Source organism: Hemiscyllium ocellatum, chromosome 17 (genome assembly GCF_020745735.1).
Source record: "Hemiscyllium ocellatum isolate sHemOce1 chromosome 17, sHemOce1.pat.X.cur, whole genome shotgun sequence".
NCBI classification, from domain to species: domain Eukaryota; kingdom Metazoa; phylum Chordata; class Chondrichthyes; order Orectolobiformes; family Hemiscylliidae; genus Hemiscyllium; species Hemiscyllium ocellatum.
Window position 1 is genome coordinate 59,366,848 of NC_083417.1, and position 21,787 is coordinate 59,388,634.

The following is a 21,787-nucleotide window of genomic DNA, read 5'->3' on the forward strand; positions in this document are numbered from 1 at the left end:
AGAGCAGGATGCTTCCCCCGCCACTTTGACACAACAGAAATATTCTGCACCAACAGCATGTTTGTCTTCTGGTATTAGTGAACAAATCCCCAATTATCGTGTTTGCATACTTTTCTTATCTAACTAAACAAGGTAACATATCTAAACTAGCGTTTCTTAAACTCAATAAACAGAAATCTACTTACAAATCAGTGACAGCCTATGTTGACTATAATCACAAACCCCTAAAATCAACACAATTTTCATTTCAAATGGAGTGGTATACTTGTTACTCTTCCACCTTTGATCATTTGCTGCACACCCATCTTGTCAACTGGCTGTGAAATTTCTGCTAGAATTAGCAGAGGAAAAATTTAAACGCCTAGGGGTCAAGTCTCACCAACTCTAGAGATGTATAATCGCAACTCTGAAAAGGCTGATTAGAAAACATTTAAAGACTCCTGTCCCTACCTTTAAACTAATGAAGCATCAACACTAGTAAATAAATGATTATATATAATGCAGTTTGATCCCCAAAAGCTGGAATTTATATTTATGTTACTTTTTCTGATGCTGCAGCTTTGGGGTTTACTTTTTGTGCGCGTATATATACAAAATAGGAGTATTCAAGACACTGTTGAATAATAAAAATTCTCGTGGTCTTACACACAGATAATAAATCCCTCATTTTGACATTATGATCCCTTGCTCTGACCATGCAGCCAGGGGAACTGGCTAGCTTTCCAAGCTTAGAATGTCAAACATTTCAAGGATTGCACCTCTCACAAACTGAGCCCATTCTACGTAATAGACTCCTCTTGACTTACATCATTCTATGATTTCATACATAGTTTGAAGATATTCATTTTATATTTGGTTTTAACAGTTTAAAATAGATAAAAGTATAACCACATGGAAATTAAATGTTTTCATACAGATGAAGTCTAAGATGCAGTGTTAACAACATAGATTTAATTTCCAATTTATTGAAACAATTGTTCCTGACTGGCTCTTAGGGTAAGGTGCTTAATTGGCAAATGGGCTTTTGGTGAGTTTGGTTTTGGTTTTGACCCCATTTTTTAAACACTTACAAATTTCAATAACAATAGTCAATCAATCACAATTATCAAACATTCTGAAATGACTTAACACACTAAGAGCTTCAAATTAATGGAATATATTCTAACTAAATGTGTCAAGCTACAATTAACACAGTTTCCATTTTCAACACCAAAGTTTTTCTCACTTCAACGTTCTAATGTACAAGGCCTCTTCGCTTTGTAATTGGAATTTGCACTTGCTTTGAATGCCTAAAGTCACTTGGTTAATTTTGCAATTAACATTTTTGCCTACAGTTATTCTCAAAACTTGCTTTTCTTTCTGATTTGTTTAATCCTTCTTCTGTCTATTCTATTGTTAATTTGCTCAGCTCTATATCTTTTCTGACACATCTAGCTATCATCATCTTAATTTAGGTCACACACTTCCAGATTGACGAAGATTGCTACAGTTCAGACATATATTAAAATACTCAAATATTAAAAGCATCAGAAGAATGAGCATGCTCAGGAGTATATTTCCATGTTTGATCAGGTCAAAAATGGAACAGCAGCTACTGATTCTCCAGATATTTTGTTTAGGTTTTCAACCTGTTGGGAGGTGGTCAGATCACTTAATATCGAAAGTAATACAAATTAAGATTTTAAAAAGGATCACATTTCCCTGGACTTGCCCAAAAGAAAGCCTACTGCATTTCTGACTGAAAATAGCAATTTTGTGGGTGGTTCTTTCCTAATGTTAATCTATTTTGGTTTTTCTGTGCGTGTGCAGAGTGAGGTGACAAACTAACATTTTGAAACAAACACTTGGAAGATTTGTTTCAGCTATTTCACTGGGTTGTTTTGTGGTTGCAATTGCAGAATAAGACTAATGAATTTTTCAAACACTTCTTTACTGTGTCTGAGTGAATACAAATGTGTGAAACAGAGCTGTGTGTCAAAAACGTGGTTTTGAACCTAACAAATTTCAGCAGCAATACATCATTTTTAACATAGCCTAACATCCAATGGCACTTGACTAACAAAATCTGACACTTACAACAGAAAATAATTGGAACAAAATCTACTCCTGTAATTCCACCAGATTTCATTTTTAGAAAAAGCACAAAGCTAGATTACACATTGTAAATTAGCATGTTTTTTTGACAACAAAAATGGTTAATGGAAGATTTCAGTCATTGATGATTTTGACCTGGAGGTCAATCAGTTGGCATGAGCATTTTTCACATCTCGGAAGTTCTTGTGTTGCAACACCCTACCATGGATGCATGTTAAATTCAAAACTTTAAAGTAAATAAGTCAAAATTCTTCAAGTTAAATTTGCTGCACACCCAGGAATTCAAATGAACCTCAAGCATGGAACAGCTTATGCCTGGAACGGATTACAGGCTGCAGTGTAATTAAGGAATTCAGATGGTTTATATATAGAACAATAAAAACTGCAAATTATTGCAAAACAGTAATGAAACATTCAGGTAAGGATTTCAGCTGTCATTAATCATCTGAATTTTAACTATAACATATAATTACAATTTATTTTTAAAAAAACATAACAATATTCTACATACTTGTCTGGGTAGCTTTGTCACTTTAAGTTCGATTTGTTTTAATCATTGCAAATGTCACTAGCCAAAATATTCCATGTAATTAACGCATACTGAATGCCACATAAGGCTGCTGCAATCATTACGAGACATACTAATATAAGTTGAGTAACCAGCTAATCATCTCACTAACCACAAGGTGGGGTCAGTTCATATCTGATGACCACCATTCCGAAAGCCATTCTTAAAGGCGTTGTGCGAATTTTAACTTTGTACACCCCAGTCCAACACTGTCACTTCCAAATCATTCTTAAAGCCAGCCATTACTGTATGTTCAGCTGGAAGAAGGTTTGTTTGAATACTGACCAGAAAACTGCACTTACTGTTCTGTGGTACAAAAAAAATCAAAGAAATGGATAATAGGTTTTGAGCAGACAAGGATACTGGGGTCTCAGTGAGGGGCACTTTGGGAGAAATTTAGTAATTTAGCATGTTTAATGTATGTTTAAGATATGCCATTTTAGATGCTGCAAATTTCTTCTAAACCAAGATTATCTGCATAGAAATACAAGTCAAACAAGTTTTCTCTATACCTTTTTGTCTATGACTGTCATCCAGACAATTGGAATCTCCGTACAAAACAATCCGCCCACCACCATCAGACGGTGTCTGATACAATCCAAGAATAGGGACATTTTTAACTACACTTGTTTCTTGTTTTAAAACCTCCAGACCTGAAAGAGACCGAGAAGAACAAGACATGGTTTATTTGAAAGTTAAATCCTTTACAAGTAAAACAAAACCAACACACGTATTTCTCTTATTGAAAAAAACTGCGATGAATCGGAAAATTATAATTCATTTAATATTAGTTTCAAAATTAAGGAAATGTTCAATTTAGGTTTTTTGTATAAATGTTACCAACTTTTCTGGTCACAAAATCAGAAGAAGGAGCATTCATGTCAGTTTACAGCACTGAAATTGAAATTCTAGTTAAATTATAAATTCAAGAAAAATCAATTCATTACTTCTACATGAAGGCATCAGAGAGCATGCAAAGGAAGTATACAATTTCAGGGATGAGGAACTTCAGTTACGTAGAAACTGTTGTCACTGAAGAGAAAGTTGAGCAGCAGTCTGACAAATGCATTTAAAATCATCAGTGGTCTGTACAGAGTAGATCAAGAGAAACTGCTCACTTTGGAGACAAGACCAAGAACTACAAGGCACGGATTTAAGTGAATATGTTTCAGAAACAAAACAATGGCAACATGAGGAAAACTCCCTCACACAGGGGTTGGTTAGAATTCTAGCATGGGAATGCTCTGACTGATTTCTAGTGGATAAGATCTCAGCAGTCATAAACGACACCTGGATCCTAATCTGAAAACAAACATTTGCAGGATTACAGGCAAAAAGGTAGTGAGTAGAACTAGGTCAATTGGTCCTCAGAAGGGTACCACAGAAACTATGGGCTGAATGTCACCATTCTATGCTCTGAACCATTTTATGATTAATTGAAAGCTTACATCCAGAAGTCTTCTATATTAGGATGTTAAACCCCCCCCCCCCCCCGCCCAAATATCTGCATTGTAGCCAATGTATAAAAGGTTTATAAGAATTACATAAAAGCAATGTAACTAAAAGCAACAAATCTTTCATACATATGCAACTTCATAAATGGAGCTATCAATACAACATTTATTGAGAACCTCCGGTAATCTAATCACACACAAAAAACAGACATGACGACTGACTGGTAAAAGGAACTGGATATTTAAACATTAAATCTCTTAACAAAGGGCCAATTCACTTGCAATGAAATCATACTGTGACAAGTCCTACATTTGGTTGATTTTGGATAGGATTTCTCTAGTATTGACTTACTCATTACATTTCCTGGCAAGGTGAAAACAGTGAAAGTACACAGCGCCTGCAGGATTCTTAGCTGCAGTTCAAATTAATCTGACTCATTGTTAAATTGAATGCCAAAATGTAAATGAAAATCAATGTTTGTCCTTTGAGATTTCTTGATAAGATGACAAGCATATTCACAAATAGCCCCTGCACATAGTACAATTTAAAAATCCCACTTGAGAAATAGCAGATTCATGACAGCCAAAATAAGCAAAGCATAATCATTTATATCAATCACAATGCACAAAAGTAATTAAGAATGCATTAATGTATAGTGTTTGACACCTGGGAGCAGCAATTTTATTAAGCACTTGAATCACCTTAGTATCTTAATTCTTTATATACTTCATTGCATGTACAACTCAACAGTAGAATCAATCCCTTAAGTACTCCCATTTAGAGCTGGATAGTGCTTCAACCATGACATTTTAAATCAGCACAGAGCTTTTATCTTTATGCCACCTGCCAGGATACTTCTCAACCTTTGGAACATTATGCACTGAACCACCTCCACTGCTGCTGAAACTCTACTTCACACCTTCAATCACCTTAAGATTGTTCTTTCTGAATGTTCTCAAGTGATCATGCTTTCTTCTACTTGTTTTAATTCTTCTCCCCTTCCACTTCCTTCCCTCCTCCTTCACAAGGTTCTTAAAATCTCATTATGCTCTGCCTCTGGATCGTTAAACCTCTCGTCTTGGGCTCCAATATTTCTTTTAATATAAGCAAATGCCCAAACAATTCTAATGGAAAGGTGTTGTATCAATTCATGCAGCTGGGAATAATATGTTATCGCCACCATTGTTCCCTTCTGCACTTGATCATTTAATTTTTAAATTCATCAAGCAGTCTGGACAGTGATTACTGGCAGACAAACCCCCAGTAAACCCCAAGCCCCAATTAAAACCCTCTGGACAAAGATATTTGAATTTAAGCAGTGTATTAATTTGCCTAATTAACAACCTATTGATCATAGAATCATAGAGATGTACAGCATGAAAACAGACCCTTCGGTCCAACCCGTCCATGCCGATCAGATATCCCAACCCAATCTAGTCCTACCTGCGAGCACTGGCCCATATCCCTCCAAAGCCTTCCTATTCATATACCCATCCAAATGCCTTTTAAATGTTGCAATTGTACCAGCCTCCACCACATCCTCTGGCAGCTCATTCCATACATGTACCACCCTGTATGTGAAAGAGTTGCCCCTTTTTCAATCAGATCCCTCCCACCTCCACAATTCATAGGACAGTGTTTCCTTTGATGGAAATCAGATATCCTTTTGTAATACATCCAACCCCATCCCCAGCCATGTCATCATCCCTTTTGGAAAGCTGAATTGTGGCTGTTACCCTACTGATAAGACTGTCACAGACATCTTTACCAGAAAGGACAAACTCTTCTTCCAACAGCCTACTCACAAAATCATGTTAGTGGGCGGCACGGTGGCACAGTGGTTAGCACTGCTGCCTCACAGCGCCTGGAGACCCGGGTTCAATTCCCGACTCAGGCGACTGACTGTGTGGAGTTTGCACGTTCTCCCCGTGTCTGCGTGGGTTTCCTCCGGGTGCTCCGGTTTCCTCCCACAGTCCAAAGATGTGCGGGTCAGGTGAATTGGCCATTCTAAATTGCCCGTAGTGGTAAGGGGTAAGGGATAATGTAGGGGTATGGGTGGGTTGCGCTTCGGCGGGTCGGTGTGGACTTGTTGGGCCGAAGGGCCTGTTTCCACACTGTAAGTAATCTAATCTAATCTAATATTCCAAGGAGAATGCCCACAATATCAGACAGTGTGGCAGAACTGGTTGGTGCAGAAACACAGCCATCAATCACACTAAGCTTCTGACATTTGAAGCAATTATAGAAAGCAAACACCACAGAATCAGAGCAATATGCTGATGATTCTCTTTCACCAGCAATAGTTTAATAAAGAATGGTACAAACTTGGGAGTGAACTATTTATTTCCCTAACATAGGCAGTAGTGAAGGAGGAGACATTTAGGATCCTTTAAATAGCTAAGCAGAGAAATGTTACACAATAGTTGCAATCTGATCCCCAGAAATCAGGTGATCTTTCATTATCATCACTGCAGTATTTAAATCAAGAGACATAACCAACTTGACTACCCCAAACCTTATAAGGAAAGGAATAAAATACAGCTGCTAAATTAAAAGTTCCCACCTTGATCTTTCAGAGTTTGAGCAAGAACAAGACCATCCTCAGGAAATTTGGCAATACTGCTTCCTGAAGCATAATACACTGAAAAGAAAACAAAAGCATTTCAGTAAACCATACTGTGAAGTTCCACACAAAGCAGTTTGTAGACTGCTTCTCTTGCACTAGAATGTATTGATGGAGTATATAGAACAACTTTTCACACATTTAATGTTGTGCTAAACCTGCACCAAATTGGTTAGTTTGTGTACACTTAACACTACGCAGAGTTCTGGTGAGATTATAAAATAGATCTAGACAGACTAGAGAGAGGGTGCAAACATACTGAAATGCATGGGTAGACATATCAAGGGAGGTTTGATAGGCTAGGTCCAGGAAGGCTGAGGGGAATCTAATAGAGGTACTTAAGATTGTGAAAGACTGATAGAGTGGACATAGAAAAAAATGTTTCATCTTAGGGTGAAGAACTTAACTCAAAGCCACCAATATTGGATAGCCAGCATAAAATCCATTTGGGACATTTGATGAAACTTCCCGGCTTAAGTTAATTGTCTACATACATAATGGAGGCTAGGTAGACATGAAGGAAAAGGGAACAGAAGACCACGGCGGTACATTTGGATGAGGAGGAAGCTCTAATGAGGCACACACTTCAGCAAGCACTAGTTGTGCTAAACAGCCTGTTTCTGTGTTATACGTCTAAGTATGGCATGGTGGCTCAGTGGTTAGCACTGTTGCCTCACAGGGACCCAGGTTTGATTCCAGCCTCGGGTGACTATCTGTGTGGAGTTTGCACATTCTCCCTTTGTCTGTGTGGGTTTCCTCCGGGTGCTCTAGTTTCCTTCCACAGTCCAAAGATGTGCAGGTTAGGTGAATTGACCATGCTAAATTGCCCATGGTGTTCAGGGATCTGTAGGTTAGGTGCATTAGTCAGGAGTAAGTGTAGAGTAAAAGAGCAGGGTGGATCTGGGTGCGTTACTCTTTGGAGGGTCAGTGTGGACTTGTTGGGCCAAAGGGCCTGTTTCCACACTGTAGAGATTCTATGAAAAAATGTAATCATATAAATGAACGTTGTTTATACAATGGCATGGCTTTGTGTACAGAACGTGCATGCCCAAGAACTTACATCACTGCCAACATTAATTTCTGCACATTAAGACCTGAACCTTACTATCCCAGCACCGGTGTGACCATAAGGGTAGCACCAAATCAACAGAGAGCTTTCAAAAAGTGTGGTAAGTATCTTTCACAGAGCACAAATGAGGAAAAGATTTTGAAACAAAAACAAATTGCTGGAAAAACTCAGCTGTTTTGAGGAAGGGTCACTGAACCGAAAACATTAACTCTGCTTTCTCTCCACAGATGCTGAGTTTTCCCAGAAATTCCTGTTTCTCTTGTTGATTTCCAGCATCTGCAGTTCTTTGGGGTTTTCTTTGTAAAATAAAAAAGTGGTTTCTTTGGGCATGGGAGTTGGAGAGAGAAACAAAAGCTCAAGATTTGTCATAAATCTCCTGTTCGTTCAACCTCAAAAACATCATCTATGGATTAGTTTGCTGCTAGCTTTGAATATTCATAAGATCTTTTATGTTTTATGTTTTTTTTACATTGTTTCATATAACATGCACAAAATCTGAACTACAATACTGCAGCCATCTCAAAGCAATATAGTTAGAAACATACTGTCATGATTTGCCATGCTGAAATCTCCTTCATATAAGCCATCACCGAAAGCCATGCCCCATACAGATAACAGGTCATTGAGTGCTGGGATGTTTGCACCTCCAGTATCTGGCATCCACCACTGCCTATGACAAAGAGACGAGCACAAAAGAATCATCAGTAGGTCATGCTTTAATTCCTTAATTCAAACTAACAAAAAAGCACTAAAAAATACCTAGTATTCCAACTAATTTTTTCACCTGCCTTTTTAAAACCATGACAGCTTCTGAGTTACACTCAAAAGTTACCATCAGTCTGGCAGCATCCAGGATTCATTTTCCATATACCCCTGACAGCCATTCAAATATTACCCTCCTATTAAATCATACTTGTATCACAGCCAAATGTGATTCTGTTTGCATTCAACATTCACAGTGGATTACTGGATACTGAAGGAAGGTTACTGGACTCAAAACATTCATTCTACTTTCTTTCCACGGATGCTGTCAGACCTGCTGAGTTTCTTCAGTAATTTCCATTTTTGTTTCAAAGTCTTTCATCTGTTCAACTTGTAAATCAAGATCAACTATGCTTAAAAATATAATAATTTATGCCAGCAAATTTCTCAACCCTTATTTTCAATTCTCAGGTTAAAAGGAAAGCCTTAATCCGTGTTAAAACATAATATTAACACAATTAGGTAAACAAGAGGTTCCTTCAGAGCAAGTCATATTATAGGACTACAGACATCAAATAAAAATCCTCAGTTTGAGGAGGAAAATCTTCACTCAAATCACCGGGATTATTTTATGATCGAATTAGTAGAAACTAAAGTTTTGGCATTAACAATCTGTCTAATGCTAGAATATGAGGAATGCAAATATTTAAGTACTAAAGGAATAAGCATCAATTAGCTAAAGGGCCTTCAGTTACCATAAAAGAAAGAAAACGCAGGAAATCCAAAAAACTGTTACAACACCATTTAGAAAAACAATACAATATTACAATCGTTCAAAATGATATCTCTCTCTCAGATCATATTGCCATGAGATACTTTATTCAAAGGAGGCAAGAAAAATACAAGATCAGATAAACTACAATTAGCTTATACCTTGTATTTTCATCATAAAATTTCACTTTTCTCATTACAGATGTGTTGTACCAATCACTGAAGACTATTACAGAAAGGCCATTATCAACATCACGTCTCAGTTTAGTAATTTCCTCAGGAAAGTATTCTTCTTCACTATCTACCATTAACAAGGTACCTGCAGGGGTTTAAAAACAACATCAGTTCATAGATGGAATGTATCTCAACAGTTCAAATAACTACATTAAATTGGCTTAAAATGCAGATAACCAAAGAACCACTTTCAAAATAGCTCAGATCTTGGCAGAATTACAGCTGGGACATTCCTCTGGCTGAAAACTTGGTCAAACCTCAAAAGAGTTTCTGAGAGTAGACCAAAAATATTCACCAGAACAATGTCTCTTAGAAAAGGTTGTGCAACCAATGCTTCAAAATAAGACAAACTGAATATTGTTTACTTTGCAAAAACTTATCTGCAACTTTTGAATGTAATTTAACCACGAACTTCACCTTTCAGTAGTCTACGCAGTAAGCACAGACTTAGGACACCACTCTGAGGAACATCTCCATTGATGTCCTCGGATCAAGGTGATTGGTCTCCAACAACCACTTCAACTCAACCACATAATCATGTATGACTCCCTATTAGTAGAGTGCTCTCCCGCTGCGAATTTCCAGAGTTCAATTTCACCAGAGCTTCTTATTGCCAAGTTTGGACCAAATGCTGCCTTGATGTCAAGGTCAATCAATCAATCTCATCTTCCCTCAGGCTCAGCTTTTTTGACCACGTTTGGACAACGACTGTAAGGAGGTGACAAGCTGAGTGGCCTGAACCAAAGCTGAGGATTAATGAGCAGGTTCATGCGAGTGTTGCTTGACGACACTATCAATAACACTATCAATAAACTAATTGACGATCTAGAGGTGGTTGACAGAGCAATAAAAAAGTTGCAAAGACATACCTTTTTAATTTTATGGGGAGGGTTGAAGTCGGTTAACTCACTTGACTGGATGGCTGGTTTACAATACATACTGACACCAATAGCACGGGTTCAATTCCCACACTGACTGAGGTTTTCATGAAGACCATATCTTCTCAACCTTACCCCTTGCCTGAGGCATGGTGAACTCCAGCTTAAACTACTGCCAGTCATCCCTCTCCAATGGGAGAGCAACCTTGTGATCTGGTAGGATTAGGATAACTTTATGTACGAGACACAACAGTCGATTTGTGTTCAGCAACCTGCTATTAACGCTACGTGATAAAAATCAGATAAGACGTATCTGGGCAACCTTCAACATTGTTCAGCACATCACAGCACAGTAGTTGTGCTAGAACAGCTTGATTGGGCTGCAGTTATTTCTCAAGCACAACTCCTCAATATCATTGCTGGAATGTTGTCAGAGACCATAGTTGTAGGATCTATTGCCTTCAGCCATTTTTTGAAATCACATGGTGTGAATCTATTTCTAACGTTGGGACGTTCATTAGAAGCCTACGTAGATTATCCACTTGCATTCTGGCTGAATGTAATAGCTCCTGGCCAACATTAAATCAACAATAGGCACACTAATGGTGGCGGTTTCAGAAATTGATCAAATTCTCTCTTGCTGAAGACAGCCTTTGTTTAGTACTTGTGTGGTGTGAATATTATTTGACACTTATCAGGTCAGTTGTCTGCCTCAGTATGGAGTTAAAAATCACACAACATCAGGTTATAGTCCAACAGGTTTGTTATTGGTGGAGCGCTGAATAGTACTGAACACTGCAGTGAACATTCCTAGTTTTGACCTTAGGATAAAAAGGTGTAAGCAAATAAGAGTTAAATGTAAAATGTACCATACTGGCTGGCATCAAAACAGGTGATGGGTGCTCCAAGCACCTCTACAAAATAACCCATGCTTCGCAAATGCTGGTACATATCCCGAAAATTGGTGTGCACGTGGTCACCATTCCTAAGTGAAAGAAATAGGAAATGGATATTCGATCAGTTTCTTTCATTGTTGAAATCTCAAATTTAAAATGTTTTGGAGGTTATAATACACAGTAGAATAGAAAGGAGACTGTGAAATTATCAACTGTAAAATAACCAGCATAGAAACAGAAACTTCACTTCCAAACTAGTTTACACGTGGGATCTTTGTGGGTCACCTAATCTAACTTGGAATCATGGCTGGAAATATTCTTTAAGCGCGATTGTTCTTAAAACATGTTGGTACCAATAAACTGAATAACCCTTTCAATTACCAAGTTATCCAAGTGGATCACATCAAGTATCTCCTTCCTTTGTCAAAACCACTCACTAAGCCAGGACCCAAAGCAAAGATAACATCTACCTTCTTTTCTCCACCATCAAGTGTCCTTAAACTATTCATCTTGCTCTACCTAACCCAATCTTCAAACTTGCAAGGAACTTTGTCTTCTTCCCCTTCCCTTGGTCTTCCGGAATATCCCCTATCAAAACCCTTGCCAGATTTTTCCGATTTCTGATACATTCTCCTTCTTAAAACCATTCATATCCTTGAGATGTAGCTCCTATTCCTTCGATTCCATTTCAACTAGACAGTTGCCAACCAGGCTTTCCTATCTGGCATCATCTTAAGCTGATATTTCAGGTACTACCTTCTACCTTTCAAAGTATCCAATGAGGGAGGGAAAAACAGAAATATAGACCATTTCTTAAATGGTGAGCCACAAGGGTGTTAAATTTCAAAGGGATTCAGGTATCACTGAAAATCAAAATGCTGGTACAGCAAGCAATTTTTAAAATATTCATTCACAGGCCTCGAGCATCACTGGCTACGCTAGAATGTACTGCCCATCTCCAGCTGCCCCGGAGAAGATGGTGGTGAGCTGTCTCCCTGAACAGCCACTATATTATGTCGAAACACCTGCAGTGCTATTCGGGACAGAGTTGCACAATTTTGAAGCGAAGATAGTGATGTAGTCCTGAGTTAGAATGTTGTGTGGTTTGCTGTGTTTCCACATCTCTGATCTTGGCCTTCTAGATGGTAGAGGTCACTGGTTTGGAATGTACACCCAAAGAGACTTGGTGAATTGTTGCAGTGCATCTTGCAAGTGGCAGACATTACCACATTGTGTCAGTGGTATTGTAGGTGTTACATGGTTCAAGAGAATGTTGTTGTAGACTCAAAAAGGAGGCAGAAATGGATCATTCACTCTGGACGTCTGGCTAGGATTGCTGCGAATACTTCCCTTTTGCACTAATGTCGTGGGCTGCTGCATCATTGAAGATAGAAATATTTGCTGAAGAAGGCAGTTCCACAAGTTGTTTAACTCTCCATCATCATTCACGTCTGGACATAGCTGATATCTAATCTGTTAGATGCAAGTCACTTAACTTAATCTATTAAATATAAAACCCGAAGGTTTTTGACAGGTTGGATGGGAAAAGAGGCTTCCTTTTGTGGGAGAATTTCAAACTAAAGGTGACTGTTTACAAAACAGGAATCATCATTTAAAACACAGACCTTGGGTGGCAAGTCCTGGGAAGGCGGTAGAAGCGGACTCCTTGAATATTTTTAAAGCGGAGGTAGATTCATTCTGGTTAAGCAAGGGGGTGAAAGGTTAGCTGGGTGAGGCAGAAATGCAGACTTAAGGCCACAATCAGGTCATCCATAATCTTATTGGACGGCATATCAGGCTAGGGGATGAACTTCCTAACCCAATCTTCAATCCATGTTTATATTGCATGTTGCTTATGCTTCATAGGGAAGACATGGTCCGGAACCAGAAAATAAGTCTGAGAATAAAGGGCAAGCCATTGTGGAGCGAGATGCAGAGAAACATCTTCACTCACTAGATGATGAATCTTTGGAGTTCTCTGCCCCCGAGTGTTACGGAGATTCAGTGTTTGAGTATATTTAAGAGGGAGATCAATAATTAAAAACACCAAAGGATAAGATAGTTTTCCTGCACTATGAAGATGATCAACCATGATCTCACTGATTGGCAGAGTAACCTGGAAAGACGGAATGGCTTACTCAGCTCCTATTTCTCATGTTGTGCCATCCTTAACCCTCTATTACTGCATCTTCAACTTCCTTTGCACCATTAATGCCTTGAATATACAATAGGTTCCAAAGCCACGTCCATGTTTGAAAATTTCTATCTGATTTCTCTCAACGTCAAAGCTAAAATTCAATAAGGACAAACAACACTGAACTAAACTTTCTTCATTTAGTCAATTGGGAGTTGAATCATGATTTCATTCTTGGCTATTTTGCAGTGGTCAAAAAGTGTGATGCTGGAAAAGCAAAGCTGGTCAAGCAGCATCAGATGCTGCCAGACCTGCTGTGCTTTTCCAGCACCACACTTTTGACTCTGATCTCCAGCATCTGCAGTCCTCACTTTCTCCACTTTGCAGTGGTGTAGAGCAATATTCTTACTGCCCTGCAGTCAAGTCAGTACACTAACATCTACTGAAAGAAAGCAAACCGTCTACAGCATCAGAGATTAAATTGTAAAAGTAAACTTGCATGATGAATTCAAGGTTTGCTTTCCCAGGTAAACTCTGTCTTACTGGGCAGTAACAAAGCACTCTTTCAAATCCATAACAAATCACTGTTTGCCAAAAGCTTTAAGGTTTACAAAATACCATATCAACTGAACCGAATAACAATGTGTGTCTTAAATTAGGAGTTTGTGCTCGGAGCTGTATTAAGCAATTTTTCAAATATGTAGATAGTGAACTTTTTAAACACAACAAACATTCTATCAGTTTACATCATATACCTGTTTCCACAAAGTTCAAATCCAAATGGTATATTACTTTCTAAACATGCATATTAAAACATGCAACCAAGGAACATATTCCAATTAATTACTTTTTTATTCATCTTACTACTTCTAGCACACATTGCTTTTACAAAACTAGAGTGTTTCACTCAAAATATATCACGAGAACAGTGAGAAGAATAAACAAATGTGCAATGTAAGTCTCTTGAGGAAGCTCACCAATCTAAAGGATCGTTTTTCATGCGTAGGTTATCCCTTGGAAAGTAACCAGGTGGGTAACGCAGGTTGTGATACTGATCCCACAAAACTCTCTTACTGCGAGGTGGTGTCGGAATGATCTTCACCTTGACTGGCAACTTCACAGTTGATGTCATTTCATTGCCATTTTCTGACTTAAAGACAAGAGACAGGACTAGTTAGTATTACACACTCACGTCCATAGAATGTCAACACTTCAATTTCAGGTAGCTTGGTAAACAAATAAAAATAGAAAATATGGGATTCTAAATCTACCCAGTATTCAAAGTATAACCTCCAACATTGACAACTAGTTCCTGCACAACAAATGAGAGTTAAGTTCCAAACAGCAAGAATTAATTATCAACACAACAGAACGGACAGTCTGAATGGTTGCTGGAGAGCCAGTGATGACCACTTCACTTTCCCAAAGGACATTCATTTCTGTTTGTGCAAAATGCACAACCTAGCTTTAAAGAATGCATCCATAAACATTAAGCAGCTAGCTCATAGGCAATTTAATGAATTTTATTTTAAATAATGAGTCAAAGAATTGGCAATTAATTGCCTCTTTTTATCTAACAGTAGAACTGGCTACAAAAGCAAAAATAGGAAAAACAAATTTAATACTGAAACTTAACATCTTATTTTGATTCTTTAGTAGTAAATGCAGTCAGGGGCATTTTCTTTCTGCCATAAGGTGCTGTGGAAATAAGAAGTTCCTGTTCCTAAAAAGGCTGCAGATATGGGGTCAAAATTTTCATGAATGATATTGACAAACATTGATGCAGTCAGGATAATGAGATGAGCGGAGATGATCTGCAGATTAGCTAGGAATTAGATGATCTATTCTGTTCCTTCCCTTCCACCCCATGTAAAAGTTAGCATTAGTATGTGCAAATGGATTTGGAGAAATCAAGATGTTCAAAATGTTTTGTGTACATCAAATTATTCTGGAGTAAAGCAACTTGTGTGGGAAATCTGCCAAAGCACAGACTTAGCAAACTTACTTCAGGTAGAGCAGAATTTCAGTACTGATTTAAAAAGACATTTTGTTGCAGCTTTTCAACTTGCATCCCATCAAGACAATTTGCAAGGGGGAAATAATCATTTATATTGAACGAGAGGAGTGTGCTGATTGGTTGGCAAGGGGACTCTGATTAGTAGGTGCTGCCATGGAGAACACAGCAGTTACTGAAGATTAACTTAACAGCCAGACTTTGTTTAATTTCAAACCAGGCAACTTGACTCCAATTGATCAAGGCATTGCCCTGAGAAATGAACCAGCGAATGGCTGTCACCTATTTCCTTGAGGTGAAATAAAAAGTGTGCAGACATGTTCTTTCTGTCCAAAAAGAACACTGACCTGTCTATGAATAATGGAGCTTTCCAGCAGGCCTGCACAGCAAATCCTAAATTAGCCGTCTGCATAATTTGCTACTCCAATCAAGATTATCCAGCAAATGCCCAATGGCAGAAATAACATCTAATTATGGAGACTATTTTGCTGGCTTTGCAAGCACAGACTAGTTGGGTACAACAAGTACTTTGCTTGTGGTGAATAGCCAAAGGGATATGCTGTTTGTTAGGATACAACAGCCTTTGGGACCTACATAACTGGTATCATACTGGTACAGAAATTAATATATCAGATTATTCATTTGTGAGATAGGCAGAATGCCTTTTTGGTTTGACAACACTATCTAATTAGTAGCGAACACCACTCATACTGCATAGTAGCAGTGTGAATCTGGTGCTCAAACATTTTAACTAATTTCAGGTAGACAGGGAATGTTGACCTGTTGGGTGCATGATATACAGCTTTGACAAATGTGTCTATTGAAGGTAAGGGTCACAATAGTAATTTTTTTTAAAAAAGTTTTTAAAACGTTCTAGTGAACACACAACTATATTTATTGTATGCTAAACTAAACCAAATAAACATTTGATTAAAAATGTACCATCACAAATTGGTTGGGAATTAGTTTTACAAAAATAGGGTCACTGACAAAATCAGTCCCGGAGGTCAATCGAATAACTGGCTTTTTGTTATCTGATAAGGCAACAGTAAATTGGGTTTGGCATTTAGAGACCAAACCAAACTTGCGGAAGAGTTCAGGGAACATCTCTGATCTGTACATACCAATCAACTCCCCTTCCTGTAGCCATCCACTTCCGCTACCCCTGCCACTCCCCTGAGGACATGTCCATTCTGGGCCTCCTCCATTGCCCACACAAGGCCACCCTCGAACTGGAGGAACACCACCTCATCTTCCACCTCGGGAGCCTCAACCACATGGTATGAACATTGAATTCACCAGTCTCTAAATCCCACTTCCCCCATCACCGCATCCCAGATCCAACCCTCCAATTCAGTCCACCCTCTTGACCCGATCTACATGTCTACGTCTGCTCCATCTATTCACTCCACACTTCCCACTAACCTATCACCTCCAACCTTCGCCCACCTATCGCCATCCCACCTACTTTTACCCAGCCCCACACCCCCCATTTATTTCTCAGCCCCCTTCCCCCTCCCCTGTCCCGAAGAAGGAGGATTATGTCCAAAACATGAACTCTTATGCTCCTTGGATGCTGCCTGACCTGGTGTACTGATCCAGCATCACGCTTCATCAACCCTGACGCTCCAGCATCTACAATCCTCACTTTCTCAGAGTTTGAATCTTTCAAAATTTACATGTTATAAATCTTACATGCCTGTAGATCAGTAAATAGTGCTGTTGCCAAAGTATTTTAAAGATCAACAGACCATTTTAAAAGAACTGCACCAATTTTTTTCTGTCCCCCAATTGAGTACATGACTATTTTCAATATTACCTAGTGGCATTCAAGAAGAGACTTAGGAAGTTATGCTTTAAGTTTGGTCTGCAGCACGTGCATTATACCAAACTAACATATTAGGCAACACAACAATTAAACGGAAAAACTGATAAATTGTGAGAAGTTTACAAGGTAAATAATATAGCAACAATTATTAGGCTATTTCAGCTTTTATTTTTGTTTGCAAGTCATGGTGATGCTGGCAACACCGCATATATAGCCGATTGTCAATTAAGATGATGATGGTGGAGAGCCTTCTTCTTGAGCTAGCCCAGTTCAATGGTGCTGGGATATTCGTTCGATACACATCCTAATCAAAAGACATGCAACTCCAAGGCAATGGAGTTCCTATACCATTTATGCAGGTTTTTTTCTGCTGGTACAGCTCACAATGGGAGGGATTTTCTTTCAAAATAACCTCAGAGTTGCTTCAGTGTATCCAACTGATAGTGTGGCCTGTGTTTGTCAGCCCTGGCAGAGATGGTAATTAGGTCTAAGAGAACTGAGATGTTCCACATCAAGCAATCTTTAGATACAAGAAACTAAAGCATACATTATATCCTCACTTACTTACGGGACAGTTTTTTTTCAATGGTGCATTTCTTGACAATCATCATTTGTTCATTTTTAGTGCTCCATCAGCAGATTTTAAGGTAAGTATGGGTCATAATTTCCTGAATCTAGATAATATTTTAGTTTTATTAAATACCAAACACAAGAGAAACCGTTGACCTGATACACTTACGTCATTTTCAGCTGGTGATGCAACAGTAACCATCACATGGCCCTGAGCAATGCCTTCCCACGATGCAGCTTTCTTGGTGACAGATATCGAAATAGCTAGAAAGCCAGACCACGGCCAGAGGACTTGGGAATAGGAAAAAGCGACCTCTATGTTGTCTCCGTTCTGAGGTAAATACGGCTGCCATATTGGCTAGAAAGAAAACATGAAAATCATGTAAAAAGCCTTCCAAATAGCTGATAAGAATCATCAGTAATTTACGAATGGGAAAGGAGGTAGCAAAAGGAAATATGTAATAGAATTCAGACAAAAGTTAGGACAAATGAAAAGGGCAGCCTTAATTTCCACCCACAGGCATGTCAGCTACTAAAATTCCTGACGAGGCACATAAAATAAGTATGGAGTTAAAAGATAAATGTTCTTGTTTCACAGTCGGTCTCTAATATGAAGTTAAGATGTTCCACTGTTTACAGAGTTGAAAGCCAGACGATTCATTACTCTTCCCCAGGTCGTGTTGTCTGAGGTAGTGGGTCTGCACTCATGTTTGCTTTGAAATCTCCCAATAAGTAAGGTTACTATGCCAAAGTCCATATTGAACAGGTCTGTCACTATGTGGTGGAACACAGCATTGCAACATGGATACTCATGAGGTTGACTGGCTCTGTTTGAGTTGGATGGTACAAGTGTGTTCCAAACTGTTTGCGTGGGATCCTATCATCAAGTATGTTCTGAAACTTGAAAGGGTTCAGAAAAGATTTACAAGGATGTTGCCAGGGTTGGAGGAATTGAGCTGTAGGGAGAGTTTTCCTGGAGCGTCGGAGGCTGAGGGTGACCTTATAGAGGTTTATAAAATCATGAGGGCCATGGATAGGATAAATAGACAAAGTCTCTTCCCTAAGGTGGGGGAATCCAGAACTGGAGTACATAGATTTAGGATGAGAGGGGAGAGACCTAAGGGGCAACTTTTTCACACAGAGAGTGGTCCGTGTATGGAATGAGCTGCCGGAGGAAGTGGTGGAGGTTGCAAAATTTTAAAGGCATCTGGATGGGTATATGAATAGGAAGGGTTTGGAGGGATATGGGCCGGGTGCTGGCAAGTGGGACTAGATTGGGTTGGGATATCTGGTCAGCTTGGACGAGTTGGACTGAAGGATCTGTTTCCATGCTGTACATTGGCAATTTGAATCCATGAATTGAAGGGAAAGAAAGGAACTAGGAAAGAACTTGACAGCATAATAATGACAGCTTAATGTGAAACAAAAACAAAGTGCTGGAGAAACTTAGCAGGGAGAAACAGAGTTAATGTTGAGACCAATATAACCCTTCTTTGGAACACAAAGGAGCTGGAAGATTCTGTTTTAATGTTAATGTCAGAGGTGCAGGAAGAGCAAGTGGTACACATGAGCATGTTCAGGACAAAAGACAATAGCAGTGGAATGATGGCGAAAATGTGAGATACATAGAGTAGGTGTAAACATTAGCTGTGAAAAGGAGAAAATAGGTTGGCTCTGCCAACAAGCCAAAAGGACACAAATGAGATACGGCTGTAAGAAGGTGTGAGAATGTAAGCAAAATGGAGTACAGAGGTCATACTGTAAAATTCAGGAACTGCATATTAAATCCTAGAGGTTGCAAAGGGTCTGAATGTACAATGGGGTGCTGTTCCTCCAGCTTGCATTCAGCTTCGTTGGAACACCTTCAGGTCAAGGATGAAAATGTTTGCATTGGAGCAAGATGGTGTATTGAAATGGTAAGCAACTGAAAGGTCAGGGTCATTCCTATGGCCAAAGTGAAAGTGTTCTGCACAGGGATCAACCAGTCTCTGGTTTTGCCAGTGTAAAGGGGACATATTGTGAGCAGTAAATACAGTAGACTGCATTGAAAGCGGTATGCGTAAAATGCTGCTTTACTGGAAAAGTGGGGAGGGAGGGGGGCATGACATGTTATACCTTCTGCAACCTGGGAAGGTGCTGTGGAAAACTGAGGTGGTGTAGACCAGGGTGTCACACAGTCCCATCAGAATGTCGACAGCAGAGGAGAGGATAAGATGTGTTTGTTCATGATATCTTATTGGAAGTGGCAAAATATGGAATTTTGAGTGCAGAGACTGGTGAGATAGAAAGCTTAATGTGGGCTCTTTACTGCCCTACTGTTTATCCTGAGCTACTTCAGAGCTTAAATCAATTATGCTCTTATGCTAATTAGTACAAGTAATATCCACCAGGTTAATTTCACCTGATTCAGATATTGTTTTCATTCTATGCTCTTATTTAGAAGTATATTTTACTTTTGTCCGCAAGGTAATTGACTCCCATACATTGTACCTCTCAGGACCAAGAAGACAAATGACTTGACTTCTGAGCTGCAAAGCTACTATGGGGGCACAGTTGCTCAGTGGTGAGCACTGCTGCTTTGCAGTGACAGGGACACTGGTTCAGTTCCAGCCTTGGGTGAATGCGTGGTGCTTGCATGTTCTGCCAGTGTCTGCTCAGGTTCCCTCCAGATGCTCTGGTTTCCTCCCAAGGCCAAAGATGTTCAGATTAGGTAGACTGGCCATGCTAAACTGCCCAGTAGTGTCTACGGATGTGTAGGCTAAGTGGATTAGCCATGGGAAATGCAAGGTTACAGAGATGGGGAGAATGCGCAAACTCCACACAGACAGTCACCTGAGGCTGGAATCGAACCTGGGACCCTGGTGCTGTGAGGCAGCAGTGCTAATCACTGAGCCACCATGCTGCCCGGCAGTCAGTATGGATGAGCTGAATGGCCTCTTTCCACACTGCAGGGATTTTATGAATCTATGATTCTACTCCAAAGGCAGTCATCAGGAATTCTGCAAGTGTACTGCACAGCCTCACCTTCACTGTGAAGGGGAACATGAGAATTATCAAATTTCTGTGAACAATGATGTACCTCATCTGAAATTTTATTCAGGAAGGGACTGTCAAAATAAATTTACACTGTGGCAGTGTAAGTTTAGCCTGTGGTGAATGAAAGCATTGTGCCACCTCATCTCAAATAATTCCTGCACACTGTTCAGTTTCATTTTATTAAACAAAAAATGATTGCGGCCACAACAATATTGTATTGTCAATGTGACTGTCAAAAATATGAACATTCACATTGCTGTTGTATATGTACATTAATAACTGCTATACATTTCATACAGTAGTTCCTGAAGAATTAAACATTGGTATCGTACCACTTCTCAGTACTGCTCATCAAGACTAGAAAGACCTTTCAGCCACTTTGCAAATTCCATATTTCACTACCATCTCATTACACTTACCTTGTCAATAATCCGACCTGTGACACCCATGCCATTTAAAATTGTTACATTGATGACAGTTGGCATTCCCCCACAATAGATGGGCTGGGAGCAGTAGGGCCACATATAAGGACACTCAGTTAGATCAATGTAGCTTGGGCTCAAGCTGAAAGTTTAAAATGTCAGGAATTAAAGAATATAATGGACAGTCATATTAAAAATGTACTGTTGAATGCAACAGGTTTTGTTCATGAACAAAAACAAACAGCATGTCATTCAGTTAGGATCCATTAAGTAAAGAGCTCTTTTTACCCATTAATTCTGAAGACACTGATTATTCAGAAGAGAATCTTATTTGCACCACGCAGGCATGTAACCAATCTCTTTCTACTAATCAGTCACCAAGATGAAATGATTTGAATTTGTCAAGTACCTTTAACTTAATTCCAAGACTCAGCAAATAGCAGAAGATCTGATGAGCTAGGAGTAATGACTAAACACCTGAATAAATAGACAC

At 39.1% G+C, this 21,787-nt stretch overlaps 1 protein-coding gene across 2 annotated transcripts in view; it reads right to left on the reverse strand.

The window, feature by feature from the left end:
• Positions 1–21,787, reverse strand: part of mbtps1 (membrane-bound transcription factor peptidase, site 1) — a 132,400-nt gene that overhangs the window by 13,854 nt on the left and 96,759 nt on the right. For both annotated transcript variants that reach the window (XM_060838203.1, XM_060838202.1), the window contains exons 12-19: positions 21,292–21,436; positions 18,006–18,194; positions 14,402–14,574; positions 11,264–11,379; positions 9,445–9,601; positions 8,355–8,479; positions 6,681–6,758; positions 3,175–3,315 (exon numbers count right to left, since the gene is read on the reverse strand). In XM_060838203.1, coding sequence (XP_060694186.1) covers positions 3,175–3,315; positions 6,681–6,758; positions 8,355–8,479; positions 9,445–9,601; positions 11,264–11,379; positions 14,402–14,574; positions 18,006–18,194; positions 21,292–21,436 — 1,124 coding nt within the window. The remainder of the gene's footprint in view (positions 1–3,174; positions 3,316–6,680; positions 6,759–8,354; positions 8,480–9,444; positions 9,602–11,263; positions 11,380–14,401; positions 14,575–18,005; positions 18,195–21,291; positions 21,437–21,787) is intronic.